Source organism: Lissotriton vulgaris, chromosome 1_1, assembly GCF_964263255.1.
Source record: "Lissotriton vulgaris chromosome 1_1, aLisVul1.2, whole genome shotgun sequence".
NCBI lineage: Eukaryota > Metazoa > Chordata > Amphibia > Caudata > Salamandridae > Lissotriton > Lissotriton vulgaris.
Genome location: NC_141685.1, coordinates 725,998,759 through 726,014,508, shown reverse-complemented (window position 1 = coordinate 726,014,508; position 15,750 = coordinate 725,998,759). Strand labels below are relative to the sequence as shown.

The 15,750-nt window shown below is 40.8% G+C and overlaps 1 protein-coding gene across 6 annotated transcripts in view; it reads right to left on the bottom strand.

Annotated features, from left to right (window-relative positions):
* LOC147747718 (complement factor H-related protein 3-like) overlaps positions 1-15,750 on the bottom strand; it is a 966,023-nt gene that overhangs the window by 680,933 nt on the left and 269,340 nt on the right. For all 6 annotated transcript variants that reach the window (XM_086955193.1, XM_086955216.1, XM_086955208.1 and 3 more), the window contains one exon: positions 7,761-7,937. In XM_086955193.1, the coding sequence (XP_086811319.1) occupies positions 7,761-7,937 (177 nt within the window). The remainder of the gene's footprint in view (positions 1-7,760; positions 7,938-15,750) is intronic.

Sequence of the window (15,750 nt, the reverse complement as noted above, 5' to 3'; positions counted from 1 at the left end):
ACACATGTATCGTTCCCCTGGCTGGCTAACGTACGTAGGTGGTTAACAAACCTAGGGCTCAGCGAGTTCTGGCTCCGTCCAGAAAATGTGACCCTTAATTCAAAAACCGAACTTAAGAGGATCTATTGGAACCAGGCTGCATTAAAAAGTTTTATCGAATAGCAGCACTGGCCCACTTACCAATGATTATCTGATGTTCAAACCCGTCCCATGCTTTGAAGTTTTTCTTGATCAAATAGAACCTCAACTTGCAAAGATACTGTATTTAAAACTAAGGTACGGGACGCTTCTAGTCAGATCCTTTACAGCCGGGTGGGGAAGTGCTTGTAATGGGGAGGAAGACAGTAAATGCATAATGTGCCAGCTGTCAACTGAGGAAAGCATAGCTCATGTTCTCCTATTTTGCCCTACTTACATGAAAGCTAGACAGAAATGGATTGTATCGTTAGGAAGAAAGCTGGGTGTGAGAAGATATATGGAAATGCTGCGTATTTTAAAAACTGATAACACCCAGCTTGTTGTCTATGGAGTCTCGAGATTCTTATTGGCTGCTAATTATATCAGAATGAAGAATGGTCTGAAATTTTAAATAGGACTCTTGTCTTAATAGATTTGAATACATCAAGATAGTACTTTGCCTAGTTGTTTTTTTAACGTTTTTAATGTTCATAGTATTTATATCCTATTATACAATAAATACTCTGTAATTTTTGTTTTTCTTGGGAAAATATTTTACTTATAGCCATTGCACTTTATACTCGGAATTGTTTTTTTTTTGGGGTTAGTTGGCAATTGCACTTTAGTCCGGATTTTGCATATTTGCACAAACGATGTTCCTTATTAATTAGTAAAGTATACCTATGTATATTATTACAATGGTCTCTATGGGCCAGATGTATCAACGGGTTTTCCCATTTTGTAACTATAGTAAAATTTGTTCATGCATATGGCCCATAATCTCGTACTGGATGATTAATTTTAATATACTCCTCACAAGCCTGTTGTTTAATGAGTCAATGCCTGATATCTACATCTATGACTCTCTTTGCAATATTCCACCTTAAAATACCAACTAATCAGAGATTTCAATATAAGAAGTTATGAAATCCTGTCTTTTGAGGGTGAACATATTTAGGCATTTCCTGTCTTGTGTGGGCACAACTGACTTTAGGCAAACCATCTGTAGGAATCATGGCCATGAACATTTTTAATGTGAATGCCATCCTACTCCACATAAGCTCCTGCAGCTCGGTAGAGTTTTTATGTGATGGGTTTTCAAAATGTTAATGCATATGTTAAACTGAAATCTGTCATAATTGAAGGTTGTGTGCACCTGGGCTTGTTTCTGTTTTCATTAGGGGTGTTTCTACTCCTATACATCTGCTCCGCAGCTTCAGTAACACCACTGCAATTACTACCCTGCTTCTACAGCATGTTAATACAAAGCAGACCTCTTCAGAATACATCAGTGTGACAGTTTGTCTGCTAAAATGGTTTGCACTTGTTACGCTCCTTGAGCAAAGGGTTTGTCTCTGAGTTTGATTTTATACATATATTTTACTTGCAACAACTAAGAAGAAAGATAAAGGGTCACAATTACTTGGTGCTTTATTCCTATGAACCTAAAGCAGCATTACCACCTGCACTGTAGTCTGTGAAGAATATATCATAGCATTACAATTATTTTTTTTGGGGGGGGGGGACAAAAACATCTTTGACACAACACAGCATCTCCTCTTGAAGCAGACAATGATAATGTAACCATGAAAAATGTATGTGATGTTGATGTCAAGCAGGATGCACAAGAATTTAAATACAATCATACCTGAATACACAGAGGTGAACTTGATCCCTAATTGTCATTGCCTTAAATTCACACCTCTGTAGTACACTGTGAGAACTCAGAACGAACTTATCTAAGGGTAAGGACTGTGATAAATCATTAGTGGAAATGTTGACTTTGGTACTGAAGCCAATCCAGCAAATAAAGAGTGAACTTGACTTATCAACATTCAGGTAGTAGTACGGTGGTGAGCCAGCTACTGAAGGAAGAAGGACTTATATGGAGAGAAAACCTAGAAGTGCTGCTATATTTGGTGTATGGATACCTTACAAGTAGTGAATTGCTGCTCCCTTTAAAATAAGTTTTCTTCATTGCAAAGTTGAAACTAATAGTGGAGACCTATATAAAATGTAAGTTTCCAAAGGAATCAATAGACGGCTAAACAGGGTTTGTAGTGTACATGTAAGTGTATTCATTCAAATGTGACATGGCACGCTACGGCGCGCTCATGTCTTCTTATCTGTTATTGTGTTCTGTTATGTGGCACGCACTTTTGAAGAGAATGTTTCTCTTCAAAAGTGCATCCCTCGTGTTATGTTAACCACTGTTAGGCTTTAACTGTACTGAAGTCAGTTTATCGCTAGACTTCATCCTGACAAGTTGTGCTCCTGTACTTTGCTGCCTTTTCTTTAAATAAACTATTTCTTAATAGTTTAATGGACTTTGGGCTACTTCTTCATACTTTACATATTGGCGACAAGGATTACTTGGCGATTGTTGGCAGCATTTTACTATTTTTTGCATATTGGCTCTGAAATACCTTCATTTGAAGTTGCGCTTCGCTGGAATATCTTGTAATCTCTTCTACTGGGAAACTGGAAACCTCGTCATCGTACTGCGCTGCACTGAACTATTATTTGGATTTCCTTGTTTTTCCCATTTCTTGCATCGGAGCGGTTGATTCGTCGAGTGAATCATGACGCGCATGACGTCATCATAACAACGTCACCACACTCACGTTCAGGCGGCCATTTTGATTTCCTTGTTTAACTCGTTTCCATGGTAATGCTTTAACAAGTGGTTTTCGAGCCTGTTATCTTCGTTTCTTGACAGCGAGCGCATCCGCAATTCAAAAGGTATTTATTTAAAATTAATAAGACAAAAGACAATTGACTATTTAATACAATTACATTATTCACTGTTTATCAGAATTTTACAAAGCTTCCTATTCTGTCATTATTTATTCATTATGGCCACTAATCAGCAAATTGCCTACTTGAATAATTTTTTACCTAATCCTGGTAAACCTAAAGAGCCATGGAAATTATGGTTCATAAGTTTTGAAAATTATTTAGTGGCAATTGGAGCAGATGAGTACTCTGCAAAAAGGAAGCTGGCTATTTTATATAGTCATTTGGGAACTGCTGGAAAGGAGATTTTCAACTATCTTCCAGTATCTGAACCTCCACCAGGAAATGGAGATGGATGGAATGTTTTTACAGATGCAATCTTAAGATTAAATAAACAATTCATTGAACAGCCCAGTGTCATGATGGAGCGTTTCAACTTCATGAAAAGGAAACAACATCAAGATGAGTCTGTTGAGGATTTCATCTCTGTTTTAAGAAATTTGGCTGCCGAGTGTAATTTTGGGGCATATCTAGACACTGTTCTCAGAGACCAATTTGTATACATCTGTTTTCACAAAAAGATACAGGAAAGAACTTTGAGTTGTCGTGACCCCACCTTGAATGAAGTTTTAGAAATGGCTAAGAGCATTGAAAGGTCAATTGTCTCATCGAGATGCATCACTGATGGAAACTTACTTCAACATGAAAAGGATGTCCAAATCAACGCTGTTCTTCAAAAGAATTCTTCGTTTAAACCTTTTCAAAAGAAATTTAACTCTTATTGTTTTAGATGTGGCTCAAAAAGTCACCTCAGTAACAGTCCTACCTGTCCTTCATTGGGAAAAAAAGTGTACTTTTTGTAGCAAAACTGGTCACTTCAATATTGTTTGCAGAAACAGGAAAACAGTTAGGATTAATAATCTGTCTTCTCTTGAAGATCCTCACGTAAATATTTCTAATGTTGACATGTCCTCTTTACAATCTCCCTTCGATGATCTTCACATTAATTCAATTCAAGATCTAAATCCTGACCAATTTATTTCTGAAAGAAAAATGTTATCTATTGATTTAGTTGAGGTTGATCACCACACTACACGTGTTAAAGATCCCACTTGCTGTGTAATTGTTGATAATGTAAAATTAGACATGATGGCGGATTCGGAGGCACCAGTTACCATCATCTCTGATACTTTATTTAATGAATATTGGAGTAAGAATGAAACTTTACTTCCTCTTGACATCATTCCCAAAGCTTACAATGGGAAGAGTATTAACATGTTAGGATATTTTGTTACAAAAATTGAATGTTTGGGTAGGTTTACTACAACAAAAGTTTATGTTGCAATTGATGGAAAGCTCATTGTTGGGTGGCAAGACCCAGCTAGAATGGGATTGAAATTGGTTCCTGGTTCTGATTCACCTGTTCAGATTAATGAGACGTCAATTTTTAATGTGGCTTATGAGGAAAACCTGGAAATTCAAAGTTTGATATCTGAATTTCCAGAAGTTTTCAAAGATTCTGTTGGCTACATTAAGGATTTTGAGCATCTGATCAGACTGAAACCTAATGCCATTCCTGTCTCCCATAAACTAAGGAATGTTCCCTTGAATGTGAGAGATGAGCTCAAAAAAGTTTTGGACAATTTAGTTTCAGAAGGTATTTTTGTTCCTACCAATTCTTCTTTATGGGTCAGTCCTATAGTTGTCGTTAAAAAAAAGGATTCCTCGATTCGTTTGTGTGCAGACCTGTGCTCTCTCAACCAAAACATTATTGTGGATTGCCATCCATTGCCGAAAATTCAAGAGTTATTGGCAGGTATTTCGGAATCTAAAATTTTTTCACTTTTGGACCTCAAGAGTGCTTATCATCAGATCCCTCTCTTGAGGTCCTCTTCCGAGTTAACCACCTTCATAACTCCTTTTGGAGCATTCAAATACCTTCGAATTCCTTTTGGCTTGGCGTCTGCCGCCAGTGTTTTCCAAAAATTTATGGACACAATTTTGCATGACATCCCTAATGTACAAGCTTATCAGGATGATGTTCTGATACTTTCAAAAGATAGATCAGAACATATTAAAGTTCTAAGGAAAGTTTTATCCCGCTTTCAGGAAGTTGGAATAACTTTGGGTGTTAAGAAATGCATATTTATGGTAAAAGAACTAGACTATCTTGGTCACAGTATTTCTGCACATGGTATCAAACCGAAAATTTGTTTGACTAAATCTATTTCTAATGTTGCTATCCCTAAGGACAAGGAGGCTCTGAGGTCATTCCTTGGTCTTGCTGAGTACTATTCACGCTTTATCCAAAATTATACTCAGTTTGTTCAACCTCTTCGCTCTTTAATTAAAAAAGATGTTAAATTCACCTGGTCTGAGGAAGCTAACAAGGCTTTTGACACTGTGAAAAAGGTTATTGTAGAAGCACCTGCTTTATTCTCTTTCAATCCAGGTTTAGAATGAACCATTGCTGTTGACGCTAGTCAAAGAGGTTTGGGTGCGGTGCTTACTCAAAGAAGCTCTTGTAAGGAGAATACTGTGGGTTTTGCCTCAAGGGCTCTAAATGTAGCTGAGTCTTATTATAGCTCTATTGAAAGAGAAGCCCTTGCCTGTTCCTGGGCAATTGAGAAGTTTAAAACGTTTATCTGGGGATCACACTTCACGCTTCTCAGTGATCACAAGCCCTTACTTCATCTTCTCAATGGTAATGGAACAGGCAAGGCTTCTTCTAGACTGGTTCGCATTTTATCTAAGTTACATGAGTACAATTTCACAATCAAACACATTTCGGGTGGCAATAATTTACGAGCTGATGCTCTTTCAAGATTGAGTTTGGATAAAAATGATGCAGAAGTTGATTCCTTGGATGACGTTGAATGCGTTGTAGCATCTATAGAAGAGTTGGTTCTTTCACCTTTTTGTATATCAGAGGCTGAATGGTTGCAGAGTTGCTCTGAAGATTCGGTTCTTGTCAATGTTAAAAATCTAATTGTTTCTGGATGGCCAAAAATTCGTTCACTTCCTGCTTCATTGAAGGTTTTCGCACAGGTTTCTGGAGAACTTACTATTGTCAATGATGTCATTTTTAGGGGTGATTTATGTTCCACCTTTAAGCATTCAGAAAAAACTTTTTGACTCTGCCCATCAAGGACACCCTGGTATTGGTGGCACCTCGAGGAAGTTGAAGGAACACTTTTGGTGGCCTGGATTAGATAGGGATGTTTCTAACTGGATTGAGTCTTGTTCTACTTGCTTGATTTCAGATAAGCATTGGAAGACACCCCTTTTACCTTTGCACACAGTTCCCTTTCCTGAAGAAGCTTGGCAAAAGCTGGCTATTGACTTTTCTGGTCCTTGGGAAGTGTTACCTAGTGATAAACGTTACATTGTTTCATTGGTTGACTACCATTCTAAGTGGTGTGTTTTTGAGTTCGCTGAGACTCCCACTTCTGTTGTTGCTATTAATTTTTTGAGTAACATTTTTCTCTCTGAGGGTCCCCCTAGAGAATTGGTCAGTGACAATGGCTCTCATTTTTGTTCTTCTTCTTTTGAATCATTTTTAAAGTCATACGATATTAAACACCTTAGAGTGGCACTTTATTCGCCTTCATCCAATGGTCTGATAGAGAGAATGAATACGTTTTTCAAGGAAGGAATCCAGACGGCTGTGTCCTCTAATTTGGATGTAGAAAATGTTTTAAGGGGCAAATTGTGGTCTTATTTAGTTACCCCTCATAGTACAACTGGTATTTCCCCTTTCAGACTCCTGAGGAAGAGAAATCCAAATGGGAATGTTTGCCCATCTTGGATAAAAGACTTGAAAGCTAAAGACAACTCTTGCTTAGCTTGCCATAACAAGGACATTGTTAAAGTAAATGTTGCTTCTAAACAATTGACCCAAGAAAAAAATTGTAATTCTAGATTTTTTTCTTCTAATCAACCTTTCAAAGTTGGAGACTGGGTCATGGTTAAGTTTAATAGCAAGGTTAAGAAAGGTCTATCGACCTTCTCTTTACCTGCTCAGGTCCTCAAAGTCTCCAAGGGATCTCTGTTTCTTGATCGAAAGGGGTGGTGGAGTAAGCGTGTCATTGTCAGACTTACTCCTGAACAGGCAAGAAAAATCTCCACTAGTAAATATGTAAATGAATCTTCCTCTTGTTCTTTTTTCCCTTTAGGTACTACTTCTGATGAACATTCACTTGTTAGCTCTCCTTGTACTCGCATTTCGGATCTTAACTCAAATTCCATTGTAGATTCTAATGTTGAAGAACCACTGTGTGATACTGCTGTTAACCCTCATGTTGATGCAAGTTCTTCTTATGGTTCCACTGACGGGTGTCACAGGAATTGTTCCCTTCCAACTCGTTTTCAAGATTATTTTCTTTCTTAGTTTTGCCTTTTTATTTTCCTTTTTATTTTCTCTTTATTTATGTAAATAGGGAGAAGATGTAGTGTACATGTAAGTGTATTCATTCAAATGTGACATGGCACGCTACGGCGCGCTCATGTCTTCTTATCTGTTATTGTGTTCTGTTATGTGGCACGCACTTTTGAAAAGAATGTTTCTCTTCAAAAGTGCATCCCGCGTGTTATGTTAACCACTGTTAGGCTTTAACTGTACTGAAGTCAGTTTATCGCTGGACTTCATGCTGACAAGTTGTGCTCCTGTACTTTGCTGCCTATTCTTTAAATAAACTATTTCTTAATAGTTTAATGGACTTTGGGCTACTCCTTCATACTTTACAGGGTTACATCTGGCAACACCAACAGCGTTTATCGTTATCAATGTAACACAAAAATATATTGAAACTGAAGAAGCATTATGAAATAAGAATTACACTACTTACTTTCACATTGTAACGGGGGCACCCAGCCCTTTATCGTGCATGTTCGTTTTATGTCTTTGCTGTACAGAGCCACAAATCCAGGATGGCAGTTTAAGTCAACTGTGTCATCCAGTGTGTATTTGTCCCGTCTTGGCAGCATTTCTCCATTGACCACAGTTTCATAATAACACAGGATTTCTAGGAAAAAGTATATGTGATTTTACTATGGAGCAAAATAAACTAATTTCACACTAAATGCGTTTTACACATTCAAAGCAGGCAGCTAGAGGTTGAAGAATGACCAGGAGACATTATACCACGATTAGGATTTACATAGAGTAAAGAAGGCATTTCTCATATTTCTCTTAAATCAATCTAACTGGAATAGGAATGCTGAACAATTAAAGCCATGCCAAAGATGCTCATATGAAACTGTACCACAATATGATTATGCCACATAGCTCTACTACCCAAAACAGCAGTGCTCATGTAATCAATCTTCGAAACAAGCATGCAGCAAGTGCTCTATCAGAATTTAGATTTACCATCAGAAAGACATCCTTTAGGAATGCATTAAATTAATAATACTCAACTGATTTCGAGATTTTGACTTTGACTTTAAGTGTTTCTGAGGGGTCATTACGATGTCCGGCGGAGGTTGTGGAAAGGAACCACCTGACCTTAGTTTGGCACTTCCGTCTGCAGTATTATGATACAACCGCCTATAGCGTAGTTGCAAACATCCATTGTTCGATAGAAGCTTGTGTGGCAGGCGGAAAAGGCACACAGCACAAGCTTCTATTGAAAAATTGATGTTTTCAAACATCTCAGCACCGTGTGGCAGGCACTTTGTGTCTGCAACCCGTTGTAGGGATGATGGCCAAGGGGAAAGTGGGCAATGCAAGGGGCCCTCAAAGTCAGTTTCCAAAAGCCATTCCATTTCAGAAAGGCCAACAGGGAATGGATGTCATGGCATGGTAAATCCGACGGTGGGGCTGAGCCTGGCTCCGCCGTCAATATAGGGATTACAAATCTGCTCCTGGTTCATCTAGCTCACAGATCATGTCGAAAGAGGATGGAATCTCCCCATGGGTTTCCCTAAAAAAGTCGGAAGGAAACCTAGGATGGCGGGTGGAAAGCCGCTCTCAGTCCAACATCAAATCGGGCCCCTCAGTATGGATTCTCCTAATATGTCTGTTTGATAAATTCTAATAATGGAGAATGTCAAGGTGTTAAAAACCAGTCTGAGAAAACCTTTGGGTGAATTTTCAAAGTAAGGAATACCCATTTCTAAGCAAAACTGAAGCTTTCTTTGGCAAAAAAACCTCAAAGTCTTGCCATTCCTAAAATGATAGGACATGTGTGAAGAAAGCATTTTAAAATTTGAAAAAACGGTGAGGGTGGAAGAAACAAAACAAGGATTGCAGCAGTCTTTTTTCTATGTCTATGATGACCCAATTTAAAAGGAGGAGTAAAGACGAAAGTCATTAAAATGAAAAACAAGGAACAAGGTAAGTAAAGATAAGAGGCTAGTGGAAAAAATGGTAGGTGCACAAGAGTTTTATCAAAAATCAGCTGGATAGGAGCATCAGCACCCCATAGTCATGGAGGAGGGACAAGGGGAACGGAGTAGTAAAAACAAATGTGCCTAAAGATGGAAAAATAGGGAGTTCAAGGGTGAATTTTCCCTGATGAATCAATGAAGGAAGAAGATTGGGGTAGATTAAAAACTTTAGGAAGTAGAAGGCACAGTATTTAAATGTAGGGGGTACAGGGAGAACCCTCCCAATCGCAAAAGGAATAAAGAGGGATTTCAAATGAAAAGAGAAAAACAAACTGATTTTAGGAATTTTCAGCAAGAACATTTACTAGATTGTTTTCATCAACATGGTGAATGCCTTTTATGGGGAAAAATGGTTAATCAGAACTGTTTTTTTGCAGGTTTGTTTTTCATCTGAAGCATATATAACCATGGCTTCCATGTACCTTGGACAAGTCTTTGAGTTTGGTCCAAGACCTTGGGTCATATTTACATGAAAATGGTGTAGTTCTGTGCTGCATCATTTTCAAAATGCAGGGATGCACCGGGTTAAGAATACAGCACATCCCGGTACTCACACCTGCGCCAGCACTAAAGAATCTGCCTAGCACCAATGCAGGCACTCTGCATTGCAGAGATGATTGTGTTTGTGTAGGAAGGGACACCTTCTTGCCCAAAAACAATCATTAATGGTGCTTTGGTCCTTCTATGCAGCACACATAGAAAGAGCTAAAAATGATGAAAAATATAAGTATTTCTCTTTGTTGTGCCACAATAACACCTCATTTTGAAAGGTGTTAGTTGTTAGTACTACCTCAGATTTACAGATCCTTGTAAATCTATGACAGTGGCAAAAAGCCATCGGTGTTGCTGGGAAAGCCCACAGCAACACCCATTGCATTCCATCAGAAAACTGCATTGCAAAGGGCCATATTTAGAAGGCTGTGTTAAGCCATTCAGCCTTGTAAATACGGGCTTCCATAGAGCACCAGTGACAGTGAAAATAAATGACGCTCCAGTGGTGCTAGGGTCTTGTAAATATGCCCCCATGTGTGGGAAATGTGTGCCAGAGTGCAATCAGAAGTCTCAATTGTGACAACTTTTTAATCTGCTATCCTGAGTTCCCCGCTGTGCACCTTCTATTTTGGGACTTTTAGCATTTGACTGAAGGTAGGGAGGCAGAGCAGTCCAACGGTGATGCAAGCCGGTGTTGTGTGCTAGAAATTCAGATTTCAGGAACGCAGCATTTAACACTCAATAAATAAATATCCAATCAGTGTAAATTTAAAAAACAAAGGAAACTCTTTACATGCAAAACTACATACTACACACAAGCTTGGCGTGCCCTGGGCACTTTGGTATTACAGAAGGGGCTGCAGAAGCTTGTGCAGACCTTTCTGTATTACGGAAAGCGCTGGCACACACACAAGTAGCACTATCATCAGAGTGCCTTTTGCTATGCATCTGCGACGTATTATAGAAAAGGGCACAGAGTCAAAGAATCTGTCAGGGAGCTCACTGACAATGCACAACCTAAAACTTGGCACACTGTCAGCACGCCCCTTGATATTAGCCTTCTGGGAAGGGGGAACTTGGGTCCAATGGACCCCCCAGATAACCCCTTGCAGGTGGGTGCAGTCACTCACTTCACCCGACTGCAAGGGGATTTTGAAACACCCTTAAAAGTGAAGACAGGTTTTGGGTTTTTCCCCTGAACGTGCCGCCCCTAGAGCAGCATGAGTTCATGCCTTCCCTGGAGGCAGCGCATTCTATGTAATAGGGCATACTTCTCCTATTTGCGCCCAGCGCTCCTGTTTTAAAGGCGCCCCATACATAATACGAGCCTATATATTTGTTGTTAAAACATGTTACCTATCAGCTCTAAGAACTCAAGAATCTAATGCCAGTCCCAGGAAATAACAAAATCTCAGTCTGAGGAACTTCTAAAATGACTCCTTGCATCCAGTGGGTACATTAAATCTTCTCCTGGGTGAATGAGGGTCATACGTTTCCCCTCTGTGGGGGATGAGGGCAGTTTGAGGCCTGGTTTTGTTGCTAAAGTATGAATTGGCCAGCAAGGGATTTCATTTGTATGAGTTTTCAGCACTAGTTTAGGACTTGTTGAAAGACAATCAAAGTACCTAAATTTGAGTTCAATCAACGGCTGTTCGAATAAATTTAAAAGTTTCTAACAATGAGAAAACACAGGATGTTACCACACTAACATCATACATAAAGTAAATGAATAAAACATGAAACCAGGATAGTTTTCTTGTCTGAAGAGTTATTATTTACGGATTCAAGACAAAGAATAATTCTGTACACAAAATCAACAATAACATAAAGCAGGGTACATACAAAGATATATAATGGATATTAAAGGTATTGGTTACTTTTCCTATAGTATATCCAAGAGAACTGTCCAGACTGCTAAAAAGGTGACAACTTGATTTCTACTATCAATCAGGAGAAAATCAACAGTCGGTGCAAATCATACAGTGCAGAATTGGACTATGTGGGTCGACGTTTCGGTCTTATCTTGATCATTTACAAGACCATCATCAGGACGGAATATTGTTATATACAAGGTTGACCCTTTTTTTATTCCAAATCACGACACTTAAAGGCTTAAGTAACGGCCTCAGCTAATTTCTTTAAGAAGCGGGCAATGTGCAGACTCAATTATGAGTATCACGCACTTGTGCATACAGCAGTTTTGCGAAAGACCGATTCTGGTGGTTTATTCAAATCGCGGTTCTTTTGCCAAGTATTCACAGTTATTTTTCACTATCACGGGGCGTCAGCAACGAACAGTCCGGAAAGTCTTTTGTTGCTGGCAGTCTCCAAAACCTTATAATGCTTGCTGTGATACTATGTTTCTCTTCAGAGGATATGAGAATGGCAACCCTAAGGAACTAAGGGGTGTTCCTTAACCTAAATCATGAGTGGTCTGTCCTTAAAGGAGGAGGGGCCTCAACCCACCAACTTTTCCCAGACAAGAAGAGAGTATATTAGGCTGCCTGTCTCAGCAAAGGTCAGCATGACAGATGCTCTTCATGTTTAAGTCAGGCTGCAAGGTGCTGTACATATTCTAAATACGCAGGTGCCTGGCTGCCTGAGCTGAGGATTTCACAGCCCTGTAGGCGTGATTTCCTCAGTCTGGCAAAGTGCTTGAAGGTCCTCCCCCTCATGATGATATGTCATTGATACACTCAGACCTTGGTGCATCAGTTTTAAGCCCTGAAATGTTAAGAACCTCAGGAGCTTCCATCCCAGTACCTGAGAACACCTCTGTGGTTCAGAAAGCTTTTCATTTTTTATGTTTAGTGAATGCGTGCCAGGGTGTATGTCTGTATGTATGTATATTAGTATGTGCTTTCTGCTGTGAATATGTTTGTGTATGTAGCTGCCTCTCCCTCCCCGCCTGCTGAAATATCTGACCATCACGGACATGAATGTTGTGTTCTTTATACCAAGCACAACCCTTGCTGTAGCTGCTGTTTGACCAAAACCTTTTACTTTTCCTCTTTGCTGCCTTTTCTTCTGCAACTTGTGGTTCACTCTGTGGTTCTGTATTCTCCAATTGGTGAACCTTTCCTGGTGAGGCAACTGCACACATTTTGATGGGGACCAGGTGGTTTCCCAGAGTCTGTATGGTTGTTTCTGTCATCCAGCAGCAGAAGTAGCATTGAAGCCAGTTCTGTGCATGGAAGAAGATTCCTCCCTTTCCCCTCCACAATGCTGGGAGCGACAGTGAGCAGAAACAACACTCCAGGTGCCTATTCATATGTTATGTTATGTTAAGGGAATTTTGTATAGCGCACTGTCACCGGAGGTGTCATGGCGCTGAAAGGGTGCTGAGGAAACAGAGGGATTTTAGCGGGATTGTGGGAAAAGCCAGGTTTTTAATGATTTGCGAAATTGAATCAGAGTACCGGAAGTCCTAACTGAGAAGGGGAGAGAGTTCCAAAGTTTGGGGCCGAGAAAGGCAAATCTTCGACCCCCAGATCTACAGAGTTTAAAGGGAGGGACCACCAGAAGATGTAAGTGAAGTGATCTAAGGTTACGTGAGGGACAGTAGGGGCAGATCAGGGATTTCAGAAAGGCGGGACAGGAACCAGAGAGAGATTTGAAAATAAGACAGCCAACCTTGAAGGCAGCCCTTAGGCTAACCGGGAGCCAGTGTAGCTTGATAAGGAGGGGTTTGGCGGACTGCCACTTCGGAATCCCGAGGGCCAGTCTCGCCGCCTGGTTTTGGATGACTTGCAACCTATTGATGGAGCATTTGGGCAAGCCGTAATAGATGGAATTTGAAAAATCCAGGCGGGAGAGAACAAGGGCCATGATGACTTGAAGCAAGGCATCGGGAGTAAGAAGGTAGGCCACCTTCCTGATCCTGCGCAGTTGGAACATGCAGGAGGAAACCACTGTCCCCACCTGCGGCCCCAGAGAGAGCCCAGCGTCAATAGTGACCCCGAGGCTTTTCACCGAGGTTACCGGGGTGGGAGGAGAGCCAAGCTCTGTCGGCCAGAAATATGGACCCCAGTGGACGGCGCTCCTACCCGGCAGGAGGAGCTCCGTCTTACCGGGGTTCAATTTCAGCTGGTTCTGACACATCCACTGAAAGATATGGGACATGACTGCCTGAAAAGTAGGAATAGAAGAAGGAGAGTTTAGAGAGAAAATGAGTTGTAGGTCGTCTGCGTAATTGAAGACGCAGACGTCCCACTGCCTCAGAGAAGAGAGAAGAGGGCAAAGATAGAGATTGAAAAGAAGAGGGGATAGAGAGGAGCCCTGAGGGACCCCACAAGACAGATGTTCCCTAGGGGCCCTAAATGTACCTAGGCTGAGGGACTGGGATCTCCCCATAAGGAAAGATTTCACCCAGGCCAGCGCCAGGCCCTGGATGCCGGCCTGTTCGACACGGTGGAGGAGGATGTTATGGTCCACCGTGTCGAAAGCGGCCGACAGATCTAGTAAAACCAGGGCCTGGGAGGTACCCTTGTCAGCTCCGTCTCTCAAGGTATCTAGGACAGCCAGGATCACAGCCTCCGTAGAATGACCAGGGCGGAAGCCGGCCTGGTTGGCCTCGAGAAAGATGGAACTCTCGATGAACCCCGAGAGACAGGCAGTGACATGGGCCTCCAAGATTTTTGAGAAAAAAGGTAAGAGAGAGATAGGACGATAGTTTGCCGGGACGGCAGGGTCGGCTCCAGGCTTCTTCAACAGAGGTAAACATACAGGTATATATTTACATACATCTATATTTAATACTCCACCTAGGTATAACTCAACACTTTTTTGCTATTTACCATTTCTGAGGATAGATTTAGACTTAGGTGTAGATTGCATACCTCCATCTGGAAGCTTGTAGATAGCATTCTATAATACATGAGTACGGCTGTTGTACTACTTTATGTACTGTAAAATGCAGTGACTTAAAAATTATGTGTTTCAAAGTGTCAGGCGATCGGGTACTGCTTGTCTCTGTTGTTTATGGCCCTCATATGTTCTAGGATTCTCTTCCTTGCCATGTGTGTTGTACTTCCTACGTACCTCAACCAGCAGGGACATTCCAGTACATACACCACAAAAGTGGTGCTACATGTCGGGAAATTTTTGATGCTCATCATTTTGTTAGTGCTGGTGTTCCAGAACTCTTTCCTACAACAGCTGTTGCAACACGCCTTGCAATGGCTGCGTGGAAAAAGAAAACTACAAGTCTATACTTCTAGTTGTAGAAGTATCCTTCAGGTCACTATGCACTAAGAGATCTCTAAGGTTGTGTCCCCTTCTGTATGTGATCATGGGTCTGGAGGGTATGGTATACCCTATAACAGGGTCCCCTTTGAGGATGTCCCATTTCTGAACGATGGTTTTGTGTATGTGTTTGGCATACCCATTATATGTGAGGATAATGCGTGTCTCTGTGTTCTCAATGTTGTCGTTGGAGGTCTTTATGGTGTCCCCATGTATGGTGTCTCTTCCTACTCTTTCTGTACTTTCTACAGCCCTCTTAAGGACCCAAGATGGGTAACCCCTTTCCTGGAATCTTTTCATCATGATGGTTTGTTCTCTCAGGTACCCTTCGTTAGAATTAGTTTCTTTTTGCCCTGAGCATTTCCCTATAGGGGTTGCTCCACTCAAGGTTATCTGGGTGGCTGCTCATGGCATGTAAGAAGGTGTTCCCTGCTGTACATTTCCTGAAGAGGGTAGTTTGCACCTTATTGGACCTCACCTGCACTTTGGTATTTAGATATTCTACCTCATTCTTGCTAATGGTACTCATACGAATAAGGTTTCTGGTATTTTGATTCAGTTTGTCTACAAACCTCATGGCTTCCTGTTCGCTGTATTGCCATACCACGAACAGGTTGTCTATATATCTTAATCATAAGATAACCTTGGGGAAATCTGCATTGAGGTTAATGTCTTCCCTGATGTTCTCCTCCCATGCCCCGATAAACAGGT